At 51.9% G+C, this 14,164-nt stretch overlaps 1 protein-coding gene across 2 annotated transcripts; it reads left to right on the plus strand.

Moving 5' to 3' along the window:
* The first annotated feature begins 10 nt into the window (after positions 1-10).
* Shkbp1 (SH3KBP1 binding protein 1) lies at positions 11-14,047 on the plus strand. Of its 2 annotated transcripts, none has more exons than XM_059279532.1 (18): positions 11-397; positions 644-697; positions 829-874; positions 973-1,046; positions 1,481-1,539; positions 1,772-1,852; positions 3,442-3,603; positions 4,196-4,286; positions 4,356-4,546; positions 5,460-5,575; positions 7,050-7,137; positions 7,223-7,339; positions 8,727-8,897; positions 11,156-11,311; positions 11,731-11,827; positions 13,055-13,233; positions 13,485-13,596; positions 13,679-14,047. In XM_059279532.1, the coding sequence occupies exons 1-18, from the start codon at positions 312-314 to the stop codon at positions 13,908-13,910; spliced, it is 2,112 nt and encodes a 703-aa protein (XP_059135515.1). In that variant the 5' UTR covers positions 11-311; the 3' UTR covers positions 13,911-14,047. The 2 variants fall into 2 exon arrangements, with proteins under 2 accessions (XP_059135515.1, XP_059135507.1); XM_059279524.1 differs by having other exon boundaries at positions 167-397; positions 13,482-13,596.
* Positions 14,048-14,164: the final 117 nt, after the last annotated feature.

The raw sequence follows: 14,164 nt of genomic DNA on the forward strand, positions 1-14,164 counted from the left end.
CATTGGTGTAGGTTCATTTCAAGATCTGCACACGTACTCCTCAACGAATCGCCTAGATGGTATACCTAAATAAGGGAATCCAGAAATAGGGGGACGCTATTAAACTACCCCAAAGCAGCCCAGAGGTGAGTCCCGTCGAGACCAGGAAAGACCGCCCGGCTTTGAAGAGTCAGAGAACGTAATTGCGATGAGCGAGTGCTCTGTCCAATCGTCAGAGAATCCTGTAGCCTCTAGACCAATGAACAAGCGTCAGGGGCGGGGTCTGTGCACACCCGGAAGTGGGTGCAGGCCGGCAGGCTCGCCGGGGGGCCATGGCTGTTGCGATGACTGCAGCGGAAGGGGTCCCGAGTCGTGGAGCCCCCGGGGAAGTAATTCATCTGAACGTGGGGGGCAAGCGGTGAGTGTGGGAGATTCCTGAGGCCCCATCCTACGGGACCCAGGCGGGATACCCGCCTCTTCTGGGAGTGGGGGTGGTAAACCCTGTCCATCAAGGATTGCTCCGCCCTGTGCTGGAGGCTTGGCACTTGGATTAAAAAAAAAAAAAAAAATGCCAAAGGAGGGAAGATTTGGTGCGTGGATCGCACGGGAGGAGGCAGTGGTACTCAGCTCCCCGTCATCCGTTTCCTCTCCTCTCACGGCCCAGGTTCAGTACCTCTCGCCAGACGCTCACCTGGATCCCAGACTCCTTCTTCTCCAGGTGATTAGGAGAGTCGGTTAGGGGTGAGGGTAGGAGGGGATGAAAGGAGAGGGTGTGGGGAGACTCATTTCCACCCTTACTCACCTCCGCAACTCGGCTTGTGACACCTCCTCGGTTTCCCCTTCCTCTAGTCTTTTGAGCGGACGCATTTCAACTCTGAAAGATGAGACCGGAGCTGTGAGTAGGGCAAGATCAAAAGTGGAACGGCCAGTGGGAGGAGGGACAGGACCTCCTACTTACTCCAGGTCTTTGCCATCCCCCCCCCCCCCATGCAGATCTTCATCGACAGGGACCCCACTGTCTTTGCCCCCATCCTCAACTTCCTGCGGACCAAAGAGTTAGACCCCAGGTTGGTATGGGTAAGGGGGTGAGTTCCCCCACCATATAAGTCCCCTTCTCTGAATGTTCATTTGTTCCATTTTTCAGGCTTGATCATGTTATACATCACCCCTCCAAATATATGCACACATTTGTACCTCTCATATCTTTGTTCCCTAGATTTTTTAAAAGTATTTTATGTATTTGTTTGTTTGCTTTTTTGTTTGAAACAAGGCCTTGCTCTGTAGCCCTGGTTGCCTAGAAATCTCAATCCAAACCAGGCTGGCCTCAAACTTTGATCCTCTTGCTTCTACTTCCCCTGTTCTGGGGTGGCAGGTATGCACCACGCTCAAACTCCCTAGAATCTTAAGCCCGTCAAAACTAGCACAGTTTCAAAAGCCTTCTCATAACTGCTGCCCACTCCTACACCCCAGACTTTTACCCCGAGTCTCTTCTATTACCTAGGGGTATCCACGGTTCCAGCCTCCTCCATGAAGCCCAATTCTATGGGCTCACTCCACTGGGTAAGTGGAAGTGCCCACCCCTTCTTCCCCCCATCCCCCATCAGCATCCTCAGTTACTTCCTGAGCATTCTCTACCTCTTTGACTCCCTCAGTCAGAAAGAGCTAAGAGCACTGGATTTGGGTCTGACTCTGAAGGAGTTGGCAGTTCTGTGGAAAACCAAATGGGGAGAGGGACATGGGTCTGCCTTAGTATCTATCCCTCAAGATCAAGTGTTGAGTCCTTCCCTTGCAGTTCGTCGCCTGCAGGTAAGGGAAGAATTGGATCGATCTTCCTGTGGAAATGTCCTCTTCAATGGTTATCTACCTCCTCCAGGTGGGTACTCCCAATAGATGCTGGTGAGGGGGAGATTGGGTTAAAGACTACATTTCCCATAGGGCTACAAACCCTGAGATACCTGTATTTGCAGTCCCAAGCTGCACTGGGAGTTGTAGTTCTTTATCAGATGCTTGGAAAGGAAATGGGAAACAGCGTTTTCCATGAAGCAGTGCAGTTCTTGTAAGAGCTCAGAATCAAGCACTAGAACCTGATGGGAGGTGTCGCCTGAGTTTTCTTAAGTTTCACCCTGTTTTTCAGAAAAAAGAAACAAAAAACAAACATTTGAAATATAAGCTTTATCATACTAACTTTATACCACAAATACAGTGAAATCATGAGAATAAAGCCTGAACAGAACAGCTGGGCATGGTGGTGCACGCCTTTAATCCCAGCACTCACGGGCTGAAGCAGGCGGATCTCTCTGAGTTGGAGAGCAGCTTGGTTTACATATCCAATGGCAGGACGGTCAGGGCTGTACTCGGAGACCCTGTTTCAAAGCACACACCACAGCAAAAAGCCAGAACAATGTTCTGTCTCCCAAGGGGGGGGTGTCTCTCTTTTAGGAGGAAAGATAACCAAAATTTTAATAAATAATAATAATAGCTATAATAAATAATAATAGCTTATTATTATTATTATTGAGACCCTGTCTCAATGAACCTGGAATTCACCAATTGGCTAGGCTGGCTTATAAGCAAAGTGTCAGGATCCATCTTTGTTCACTTTCCTAGCTCTGGGGGTCCAAACCCTGAGTCACGCTTATATAGCAAGTACTTTACCCATGAGCCATCTCTGTAGCCCCTGTAATTATAGTCTTTATTTTATTATATATTTGTTATAGTATAGAGTTCGCACCCAGGGCTTTGTGCATGCTCGGCAGGTGCTGTGCATGGAGCCACACCCCCAAACCTTGACTGGGGAATTCTAGACATGTGTTCTACTTCTGAATCAAACCCCCAGCCCTTCCCGGGTAAAGTCTGGGAATATATTCTACTGCTGAGCTATAGCCTATCTCTATTCTCTATTTTTACTTTTAAAAAAATAGTTATTACATGTATGTATTTATTTATTGGGGCACATGGGGAGGACATGTATGGATATCAGAGGACAATTTGCAGGAATCGTTTCTCTCCTTCCACCACATGAGTCTCAGGATCAAAGTCAAGATTGTTAGGCTTGGTGGCAAGCACCTTTACCTACTGAGACATCTCACTAGGCTTCTACTCTTTTTTTTTTTTTTTTTTTTTTGAGATAGGGTCTTACTAAGTTGCCCAGCCTGGCCTTGAACTTACAATCTTCCAGCTCCAGATTTCCAAGTAGTTGCAATTACAGACCTGCCTACCAGGCCTGGCTAAAATTAGCAAATAATGAAAAGGTATCACTATCATAGCAGCACCAAACTTGGTCTTTCTCTGTAATAGGCTTCTGGGTCATTGAATGCCATATCCTGGTACCACAGAATACCTTCCCCAGGACACTATATATGCCCCACACAAGGAATTCATGCCTGTTGTAGTTTGAGTATTCATAGACTGACAGCCCACCATGATTATAATTATGGTGACTGCCATTTCTCCTCACGATAGTATTCCCAGTGAAGCGGAGAAACCGGCACAGCCTAGTGGGGCCCCAGCAAGTAGGGGGACGTCCAGCCCCTGTTCGACGGAGCAACACCATGCCCCCCAACTTGGGTAATGCAGGGCTGCTGGGCCGAATGCTGGATGAGAGAGCGCCTCCATCCCCATCAGGTAAGTGTCTGACTTTTGCATGTGTGTTGTGCTCGGGACTGAGCCTAGAGCATACATTCTGGTACTGTGTAGCCTCTTTTTTTTTTTGGTTTTGTTTTGAATCAGGATCTCACTCTGGCCCAGGCTGGCCTGGAGCTCAAAGCAACCCAGTCCTCCAGCCTTAGCCTCCTGAGTGCTAGAATGTGAACCATGGTGTGGTCTCTTTGAGCCCTCTTTTTTATTTGATTATTTATATTTAATTATCATCATTGTGTACATGAGTGAACTCATAACACAGTGCACTTGTGGAGTCTAGAGGGAACCATGTGGGTTTTGGAGATTGAACCCAGGTTGTGGGGCTTGTGCCAGAACTGCTTTTATATGCTGAACAACTCCCCTGCCCCCAGCCTTCTCTTTACTGGCTGTTCTGAGTCAGGGTCTCACTAAGTTGCCCAGACTGGCCTTGAACTTGTGTTCCTTCTGTCTCAATAGCCAAACTAACTGAGGTTACAGGCCTGCATCACCAGCTGTAGCTTAAATTTCTGTCCTTTAGGAGGTCAGGGCCAGTGGGCCCCTGTGACCCTCTGCTCTGGTCTCCTCTCTTACCACTAAGGCCAACCGGAAGAGCCAGGGATGGTGCGATTGGTCTGCGGTCACCACAACTGGATTGCTGTGGCTTACAGCCACTTTCTCGTCTGTTACAGGTGCTGAGGATGGGGATGGGGTTGTGGGAGGCTCTGAGGTAAGGGTTGCTGATCTCCCCCATCTCACAGGCTGAAGGAAGCCTCTGGCTGGCAGCTAGCCTTTCCCAGCCCTCGTCTGGACTGGCCCATTGAGCGCCTGGCTCTCTCAGCTCGGGTGCTCAGCGGTGCTCTGGGTGAGCATGACAGGATGGTGGCTGCAGCCACTGGCAGCGAGATTCTTCTGTGGGCTCTGCAGGCACAAGGTGGTGGCTCTGAGATAGGTATGCCCTCCAGACTTTTCTAGAACCCGGTAGAACTCTGTAATCTTGAAATAACCCAACCCATGAAACTGGATGCCCATGTGAGAAGAATAAGAATTCTATGCCCTAGTCAATCTCTTTACCCTGTGAGAGAATGTTCCAGACCTTCAGAATCCTGAATGTTTTGTTTTGCCTTAGACAAGGTTTTACCATATAGTCCAAGCCTTGAATTCCAGGTCTTCCTGTCCTCAACTCCTGTTTTCTGGACCACAGCAATACCAAGTGCCATCATGCTCAGTTAACACACTGATTATATTTTATCTTTATATATATTTATTTATATGTCTGGATAGAGAGGAGCATGCATGAAATCCTGGATCTAATCCAAACACCATATAAACTGCATATGGTGATACACAGCTGTAATCCAGCACACAGAAGGTAGAGGCTAGCCTGGGCTACGTGGGACCCTGACTCAAAACAATAATAACAAAATTCAGCCCTCACTTGTCATAGCCCTTTACCCAATAGGAGAGTTTAGCCTTTCTGGAAACCTCAGCCTGTTAGAATTCTACCTGCCCTTAGAGTTCCACGCCCATCAAAAATTCTGTGTAGTTCCTGGAATCCTCTTTGCCATGGGGATTCCATTTCCCAACACAACCCATGGCTCTTGGGTTCTTGCTGTCTCGGCCCACCCCTGCAGTGGGCTTCCAGCCTCCCATTGAGCCCTCCTTGCTGCCTCACCCACCCCTGCAGTGGGCTTCCAGCTCTTCCTTGCTGCCTCACCCCTGCAGGTGTCTTCCAGCCCCTCCTTGCTGCCTTACTCCCATCCCTGCAGTGGGCTTCCAGCCTCCCATTGAGCCCTCCAGCCCCTCCTTGCTGCCTCACCCCTGCAAGTGTCTTCCAGCCTCTCCTTGCTGCCTCACCCCTGCAGGTGTCTTCCACCTGGGTGTACCAGTGGAGGCCTTGTTCTTTGTTGGGAACCAGCTCATTGCCACAAGCCACACAGGGCGCATCGGGGTGTGGAACGCTGTGACCAAGCACTGGCAGGTAAGTTTGGACAGTCTGCCTCCCTCCTCTCAAGTGTCTGGACTGTGCAGGCCCAGGGGCTCCTTCCTGTTTCACCCTACCTGAAGAGAGAGCCAGAGAACCCTACAGTGGGTGTGGGATAGAAGGCCATGGAGCACCAGGTGTGGTGGCACATGCCTTTAGTCCCATCGCTCGGAGGTAGACTCTGTGAGTTCGAGGGCAGCCTGGTCTACAAAGCGAGTTCCAGGACAGCCAGGGCTACACAGAGAAACCCTGCCTAGAATCCCCCCAGTGAGGGGCTGGGGGTGCGTGCGTGCGGTTCAGTGGTAAAGCACCTACCTAGATCCTCTGGCCTCTGTGGGTCCCCACCTTCATGTGTACACACCCATGCACAGTTACACACACACATGATCTTAGAAAATAGTTTTTAAAAACTCAACAAAAACAGACAAGAGAAGAGGGCCAAGGAATTAATGACAGTCTAAGATAGAGAGGAAAGTGCTAAGGCCAGTTACAGGGAGAGCCGTGATGTTACAGAGAGAGCCGTGATGTTACAGGGAGATCCGTGATGTTACAGGGAGATCCGTGATGTTACAGGGAGATCCGTGATGTTACAGGGAGATCCGTGATGTTACAGGGAGAGCCGTGATGTTACAGGGAGATCCGTGATGTTACAGGGAGATCCGTGATGTTACAGGGAGAGCCGTGATGTTACAGGGAGAGCCGTGATATTACAGGGAGAGCCGTGATGTTACAGGGAGATCCGTGATGTTACAGGGAGATCCGTGATGTTACAGGGAGAGCCGTGATGTTACAGGGAGAGCCGTGATATTACAGGGAGATCCGTGATGTTACAGGGAGATCCGTGATGTTACAGGGAGATCCGTGATGTTACAGGGAGAGCCGTGATATTACAGGGAGAGCCGTGATGTTACAGAGAGATCCGTGATGTTACAGGGAGATCCGTGATGTTACAGGGAGATCCGTGATGTTACAGGGAGAGCCGTGATATTACAGGGAGAGCCGTGATGTTACAGAGAGAGCTGTGATGTTACAGGGAGAGCCGTGATGTTACAGGGAGAGCCGTGATATTACAGGGACAGCCATGATGTTACAGGGAGAACCGTGATGTTACAGGGAGAGCCGTGATGTTACAGAGAGATCCGTGATGTTACAGGGAGAGCCGTGATGTTACAGAGAGATCCGTGATGTTACAGGGAGAACCGTGATGTTACAGAGAGATCCGTGATGTTACAGGGAGAACTGTGATGTTACAGGGACAGCCATGATGTTACAGGGAGAACCATGATGTTACAGGAAGAGCCGTGATCTTACAGGGACAGCTGTGATGTTACAGGTAGACACAGAGGACAACTGGCAAGGCTGGAAGGGAGAGGCTCAGGCCCTGGTCAGGCTGGGCACACAGAAATGGGCACTGTGGGAGAAAGGCAGGGATGCCAGGAGGGTTCCACACTACTGCCTCTTCCTGCCCCAGGTCCAGGAGGTCCAGCCTATCACCAGTTATGATGCAGCCGGCTCCTTCCTCCTTCTGGGCTGCAGCAATGGTTCCATCTATTACGTAGGTGAGCAGTGTCCTCCTGCAGTCTGAGGGGTGGGCTGGAGTGGGAGCCTCCAACAAATCGGCCCCCCCTCTGCCTGCCCACTTAGATGTGCAGAAATTCCCCCTGCGGATGAAGGACAATGACCTCCTCGTCAGCGAGCTCTACCGAGACCCGGCAGAGGATGGGGTCACTGCACTCAGCGTCTACCTCACCCCCAAGACCAGTAAGCTATGAGGAAGCCTCCATCACTGCTGCCACCGGCCAGCCCCAGACCTGGCCTGTAGCTCTGTCCCTGCTTGTGTGGCATGCCTCATGGTTTCCTCAGGAAGGGGGCACATTAGTCCTCATTTCTTCAGCATGTGCTTTTGCTCTGCTTCTGTTTAGCCCTCTTTCAGGTGCTGCTGGCCTCTCCACAACAAGCCGCTGTAGTTAATTTTTGTGTCTTTCCCATCTCCCATCGGGACATGACATTTGCATAATTCATAAAACCAAGAGAATGGATACACGCCAGATAGTACATAAATCCATGTTCAAGGATCCTTGATTCCCCTCATCCCCTCCCCTTTGTGGGAAGGACAGGAGCTTTCTCTGTAGTGCAGGCTAGCCTCTAACTCTAGACCACCCCATCCTTCTGCTTGAGCCTCCTGAGTGCTGGAATCACAGGCTAGCCCTCGGTTCTTCTCTGTGTCTCCTAGATTTAATATCTATCCATGTTACTATGTGGGTTACAAGTACATTGCCTATGACAAAATGCTGGCACTGTGTTTTACCTACCTGTGTTCTTTACGGAGCTCTGTTTCGTTTCTGAGAATCTCTCCAGCACTCATGGAGGCGGAGGCAGGGGGAATCTCCATGAGTTCTAAGCCAGCCTGATTTACATATATTGAATTCCAGGCCAGCCAGGGCTACATAGTGAGACTCTGTCTCAAAAAAAGAAAACGTTTCGCCTGGCGGTGGTGGCACATACCTTTAATCTCAGCATTTGGGAGGCAGAGACAGATGGATCTCTGTGAGTTCAAAGCCAGCCTGGTCTACAGAGCTAGTTCCAGGACAGGCTCCAAAACTACACAGAGAAACTCTGTCTCGAAAAAAAAAAACCAAAAAAGAAAAGAAAAGTGTTTCAAGAATCTCAAAATGAAAAGTTGTCAGTGAAGCCCCTTAGACACTGGGAGGTGGGCGCTCTTCTTCTTCTCTATTTACATGTTATTCTGGAATTTCTAAAAAGATTTAGTTTTTTGTGGGTGTGAGTGTTTTGCTGCATGTATGTAAGTATGCTGTGTACATGCTTGGTGCCCAAAGAGTCCAATATTAGGGATTAGATCTGGAACAGGAGTTCCAGGTGGCTGTGAGTCGCCATGTGGGTCCTGGGAATTGAACCTAGGTCTTCTGGAAGAGCAGCCAAGGCTCTCAATCGTGGAGCCATCTCTCCAGCCCCACCTGTGTTCCTTCTTAGTCTCATATTCTGTGTGTGTCTCTCTGTCTCTGTCTCTCTTTCTGTCTCTTTCCCCCTCGTGTTTCCCTGACCTGCTTCCTTCCCTTCCTGTCTCTCACCCTCTCGGCCCTGGTTCTGTTTCCACGACAGACTTTCTTTGTTGTTGGCCTCTCCCTAGGTGACAGTGGGAACTGGATTGAGATTGCCTATGGCACCAGCTCAGGGGTCGTGCGGGTCATCGTGCAGCACCCTGAGACTGTGGGCTCCGGACCCCAGCTCTTCCAGACCTTCAGTGTGCACCGCAGTCCTGTCACCAAGATCATGTTGTCAGAGAAGCACCTCATCTCAGGTGGGTCCCTGCAGGAGGGACAGCTTTGGGGGCGGGGAGCCAGGAGGAGGGGGCTTGCAGTGGGGACAGCTGTGTGGAGAGACAGCTCCCTGAGGCTGAAGGTAACAGGAGACCCCCGGGTGGGAATCCCAGAAATGGAGGATGACTGTAATGGGCACAGTGACTCAGGTCTGTAATCCCGGCACTCAGTAGGCTGAGGCAGAAGAATCACTTACAGTTCAAGGCCAGCCTGGGCTACAGAGTAAGCCCTTGTGTGGAAATGTAGCTAAACTGGTAAAATGCTTTCTTAGCAATGCACTAAGAAGCACTGAGTTTGAATCCCAGCACACTGGAGGTGGAGACAGGAGGGTCAGAAGTTCAAGATCATCCTCAGCTACATAGTGAGTTTGAGGCCAACGTGGGGATACATGAGATTATCTCTAAAAACTGAAAATAAGCAAGTTTATAGTAAGAGGACCAGTCTTGGGAGAAGTAAATATATAGTAATCTACTCCTAGGGAGGCTGAAGCACCAGGCTCTTGAGATCAAGGCCAGCCTGGGCTACCTAGCAAGACTTTCAAAAACACAAAACAAAACAAAAAAACTGGGAGCTCAGTCAATAAACAGCCCATTGGGCAAGCATGAGAACCTGAGTTCAAATCCCCAGCCACCCTTCTAGAGGACCCAGGTTCAACTCCCAGCACACACACAGTGATGCACAACCTATAACTCCAGTCCCCGAGGATCTGACCCTGTCTTCTGGCCTCCTATGCACCCTCGTCTGTCTGTAAGCTCACAGGTGGGGCCAGAAAGCTCAGTGGTAGAGCATATGCAGAGCTGTAAAAGGCCCCTGGTTTAATCCTTATCCCATGATAAATAAATAAGTAAACAGACTGTCACCAAGTAGTATTCAAGGTCATGAAGTGGATGCCGGGCAGTAGTGTCGCATGCCTTTAATCCCAGCACTCAGGAGGCAGAGGCAGGTGGATCTCTGAGTTCGAGGCCAGCCTGGTCTACAGAGAGAGATCCAGGACAGCCAGGGATACACAGAGAAACCCTGTCTCAAAACAAAAACAAACACAGACAAAAAAAGAGATTTTAGAAAATTATGTGTCTGTGTGTGCAGGTGCCAGCAGAGGGTAGAAGAGGGTGTCAGTGTTCCTGGAGATGGGGTGACAGCTGGTTGTGAGCCACCCAACATGGGGGCTGGGAGCTGACAGGTCCTCTGCAAGAGTAGCAAGTACTCTAAACCACTGAGCGGTCTCTCTACTCCCTTCATCTTGGGTTTTTTGTTTGTTTGTTTGTTTTGTTTTTATTTGTTTTTAATTTTATGTGCATTGGTGTTTTGCCTGCATGTATGCCTGTGTGAGTGTGTCCGATCCTGGGGTTATAGATAGTTGTGAGCCTCCGTGTGGGTGCTGGCATTGAACCCGGGGCCTCTGGAAGAGCAGCCAGTGCTCTTAACCGCTGAGCCATCTCTCCAGCCCCTCCATCTTGTTTTTGAAGAATCTTACGGGATCTGAGGATTGCCCATATGCTAGGGTGGCTGGCTGGAGAGTCCCAGGGACCTGCTCATCACCACCTTCCCAGCACCTTTCAAGCACACATCTCCATACTCAGACTCTTATACTCACACGGCAAACACTTTGCCAACTGAACCATCACCCCAGCCCTTAGAGTTTTGGCTGAGATAAGATCTTGCTACATAGCCCAGGCTAGCCTTGAATTTAGGATCCTTTGGATCCAGCCTTCCAAACACTGGGGTTACAGGTGTGTACCACCACACCTCTCCTTCACATTTCTTTTTCAAGTGTGTGAGGGTCATTGAGGGCTGATGCAGGACAAGCCTGTCTGAGGCCAAGCGCCTTAGAGCAGAAATGAAGGGCTACAGGTGCAGATCATCAGGGACAAGCATTCCAGTGGACCAGTGGGGAGAGTGGGAGGAGGGGCGTGGCCAGTGTTGACATCCTTGCTTCGGCTGAGCGTGGGATGTGGCTGTAGGGATTGGACAAGATCAGGAAGCTAAGAAAAGAGATGAAGTACAAGGACCCAGGTGGGTCCGTGGACAGGGTAACATGATCAGACTCAAACCACTTCTGAGGCAGAGCTGATGGGATCTCTGGGCATCTTGAACTCCAGCATAGATAATCCCCGGAGGGGGTGTACTCAGCAGCTGGGCCCTGATACCCCTGAAAGGGCTCAGGCTGAGGGGTCGGGAGGGTTGATCTGTGCTGGTAACATGGCCAGGCCTGACCTTCAGCTGTCTCTCTGCTCTTTAGTCTGTGCCGACAACAACCATGTACGGACGTGGTCTGTGACCCGCTTTCGAGGCATGATCTCCACCCAGCCCGGGTCCACTCCGCTGGCGTCCTTCAAGATCCTGGCGCTGGAGTCGGCCGACGGTTACGGAGGCTGCAGTGCTGGCAATGACATTGGTACCTGCTGATCCCCGGCCCTTGACTCCTTCCCACAGACCTGCCTGAGCCGTGCGGGATCCCGGTGGCGCCTTAGACCTCTGCCTGCCGGTTTAGCTGCTCTGTAGCCCTCCAGCTGCACTAATTACTAACCCTTGTTCACTTTCATTTTGTCTTCCCCTGACCTGCCGTTGACCTCTGTACTCCCAGCCAATCCCACTCTGTCCGGCCATTGATTCCCGCTCACCATCTCCGGACAGGCCCGAATGCTGTTGGTCTTTGCAAGCCCGTAGTTCTGCCTGCCTCTGTCCAACTGCAGTAGCCTGGGAGCAGGATCTAGGTCTGGGAGTTGGCTCAGCAATGGAGAAAGAAAGGCTAGTGCCGTGGGGTGTGAAGGCCCTGTGGACCCTGTGGCCCTTACCCCGCCCCTGCCCACCCAGGTCCCTATGGTGAACGGGATGACCAGCAGGTGTTCATCCAGAAGGTGGTGCCAAATGCCAGCCAGCTCTTTGTACGGCTCTCCTCCACTGGGCAGCGGTGAGTACTGTCCCACCAAATGAGGCAGGACCAGGGAGGAGGCCCCAAAGGGGTTCTGAAAGGGCAGAGGCCACAGGGTGAGTGGGCCTCTGGGTTATGTGTGTGAGAATGACACTGGAGAAACCCCAGGTCACCGTGTTGGACCTTAGACAGCCCAGGCAGTCTAGTGGGAAGGGGCTGCAGGCAAAGTGTCAAGGTGGGATGGGGTGCCGGTAGAGGATCGGGACGGGATGGGTGCCGGCAGAGGATCGGGACGGGATGGGTGCCGGCAGAGGATCGGGACGGGATGGGGTGCCGGCAGAGGATCGGGACGGGATGGGGTGCCGGCAGAGGATCGGGATGGGCTGGGTGCTGGCAGAGGGTTGTGGGTTGGGTTGCATACAGAGGGTGAGTAGTGGATGGGCACACAGGAGGCTATAGGAGTCCATATCATGTGGCCTGAAAAGGAGGCCTGGGAGTGTTGCTCGGGGTGTGGCCTCTTCAGAGAAACCTGAAGCTGAGTAGGAATGAACAGAAGAAAGCGGGAAGGGAGAGAAATGCCTGCTGAGAACGGAACATGTGCCAAGGCTGGGGAGAGCCACACTGGGTAACGGGCCTGGTCCTTGTGTAGGGTGAGTGCACAGGAAGCTGTGCCTGTGCAAGGGGATGGACAAGAGGTCAAAAGCCGGGGTGACATTGGGCCAAGTGTCTGGTGGAAGACAGGATGAGACAGTGATCTGAGAGATGCTGGGTGACCCGTGGGAGGGGGCAGATACAACTGATGAGGTAAGCATGGGATGTGGGAAGGGTCCTGAGGCCCCAGGGATACATGACTGTGGGTAGGGGCACAATATCAGAGATGCTGGAGCGAAACCAGATCAAAGGGGCAGGGGATGCAGCCTAGTCGGGAGAGTGGGTCAGTAGAAGTGCGTGCCCAGCATGCGTGAAGCCTTGGGTTTGATCTCCAGTACTGAATAAACAGGGCATGGTACATGTCTATAACCCCAGCACTCAGGAAGTGGAGGCAGAAGGATCAGAAGTTCCAAGTCATCCTCAACGACCTATCGAGTTGCAGGCCAGCCTGAGCTACATGAGACCCTGTCTCATAACAAACAAAACAAACAATGATGGCAATGGATAAGGATCGGGGTGGGCAGTGTAGGGACAGGGCAGGACCTGAATGCTCAGAGGTGGAGACAGTGAGGAGAGGGACCAGGCTGATGACTCCTGACCCTTTGCATCCTACAGGGTGTGTTCCGTGCGCTCAGTGGATGGCTCGCCCACAACTGCCTTCACAGTGCTGGAGTGTGAGGGTTCGAGGCGGCTGGGCTCCAGGCCCCGACGCTACCTGCTTACCGGCCAGGCCAACGGCAGCCTGGCCATGTGGGACCTGACTACCGCCATGGATGGCCTGGGCCAAGCCCCTGGTACTCCCTGCCCCACTTCAATCCTGTCCCAGTACCCACCCTCGCCATGGTTTCCCTTCCCAGGCCCCTGCCCTCTGGTCCCACTGCCATTCCCTTTGGGTCCTTTCTTAGCATTGCTTTCCTGCTCTCTCCCTTAGCCTCTGACCCTAGCCCATCCATCTCTACACCACTTTCTTCTCCCCTACCTCCAGTTGCTCTTGGCCTGTGGCCCCCATCTTACCCCTGACCCTGCTTCTTTGCCACCCCAGCAGGTGGCTTGACGGAAGAAGAGTTAATGGGCCAGCTGGAGCAGTGCGAACTGGCCCCCTTGGCTTCCTCGCGAGGCGCTTTCCCCAGCCCCTCACCTAGGGCCTCTCTTACCAGGTAGCTGTAACTCCATTCCCCTCTCTGTGCAATGGAAACAGCATGGTGACACAGGAGGACACTGAGTTTCCCTCCTTCTCAGTCTCCACTCAGCCTCCAGCAACACCTCACTGTCGGGCCATAGAGGGAGCCCCAGCCCACCGCAGGCAGAGGTCCGGCGCCGCGGGGCAGGAAGCTTTGTGGACCGGTGTCAGGAGCTGGTGAGGGGTGCACCAGAGCCTCGGCGGCCACCGACCCCGGCCCCTCGACCCTCCACAGGTCTTGGGACTCCCCTGACACCTCCTAAGAACACTCTTAACGAAACGTCCTTTTGAACCTAACTGCCACAGTGCCTTCCTATGGACTGGCCCCAGGGGACTTAGGGCCAGGGCCTCCTTGGAGTCACTGAGGTCCCTTAGCCTTCTTTTCCTAAAAGCCAAACTCACCTCCCTAATAAAACCCTTACTGCCAACATTGTTTGTATTCTTGGGTTTTTTTTAGGGGGGGAAGGGGGATCCCCAGGAAGAGATGGAGATGTAGGGACCAATTATGTTCTAAGGTTTTAAACTCAGAGATATTGCTACAGGTG

This window comes from Peromyscus eremicus, chromosome 1, assembly GCF_949786415.1.
Source record: "Peromyscus eremicus chromosome 1, PerEre_H2_v1, whole genome shotgun sequence".
Taxonomy (NCBI): domain Eukaryota; kingdom Metazoa; phylum Chordata; class Mammalia; order Rodentia; family Cricetidae; genus Peromyscus; species Peromyscus eremicus.

What these genes read in the sequence shown, in the direction of transcription:
- Shkbp1 (XM_059279524.1), top strand. Translation starts at nt 312, where the DNA reads ATGGCTGTTGCGATGACTGCAGCGGAAGGGGTCCCGAGTCGTGGAGCC. An exon ending in CTGAACGTGGGGGGCAAGCG is followed by an intron (nt 398 to 643) that starts GTGAGTGTGGGA and finishes CTCACGGCCCAG; the next exon opens with GTTCAGTACCTCTCGCCAGA. An exon ending in AGCGCCTCCATCCCCATCAG is followed by an intron (nt 3,604 to 4,195) that starts GTAAGTGTCTGA and finishes CTTACCACTAAG; the next exon opens with GCCAACCGGAAGAGCCAGGG.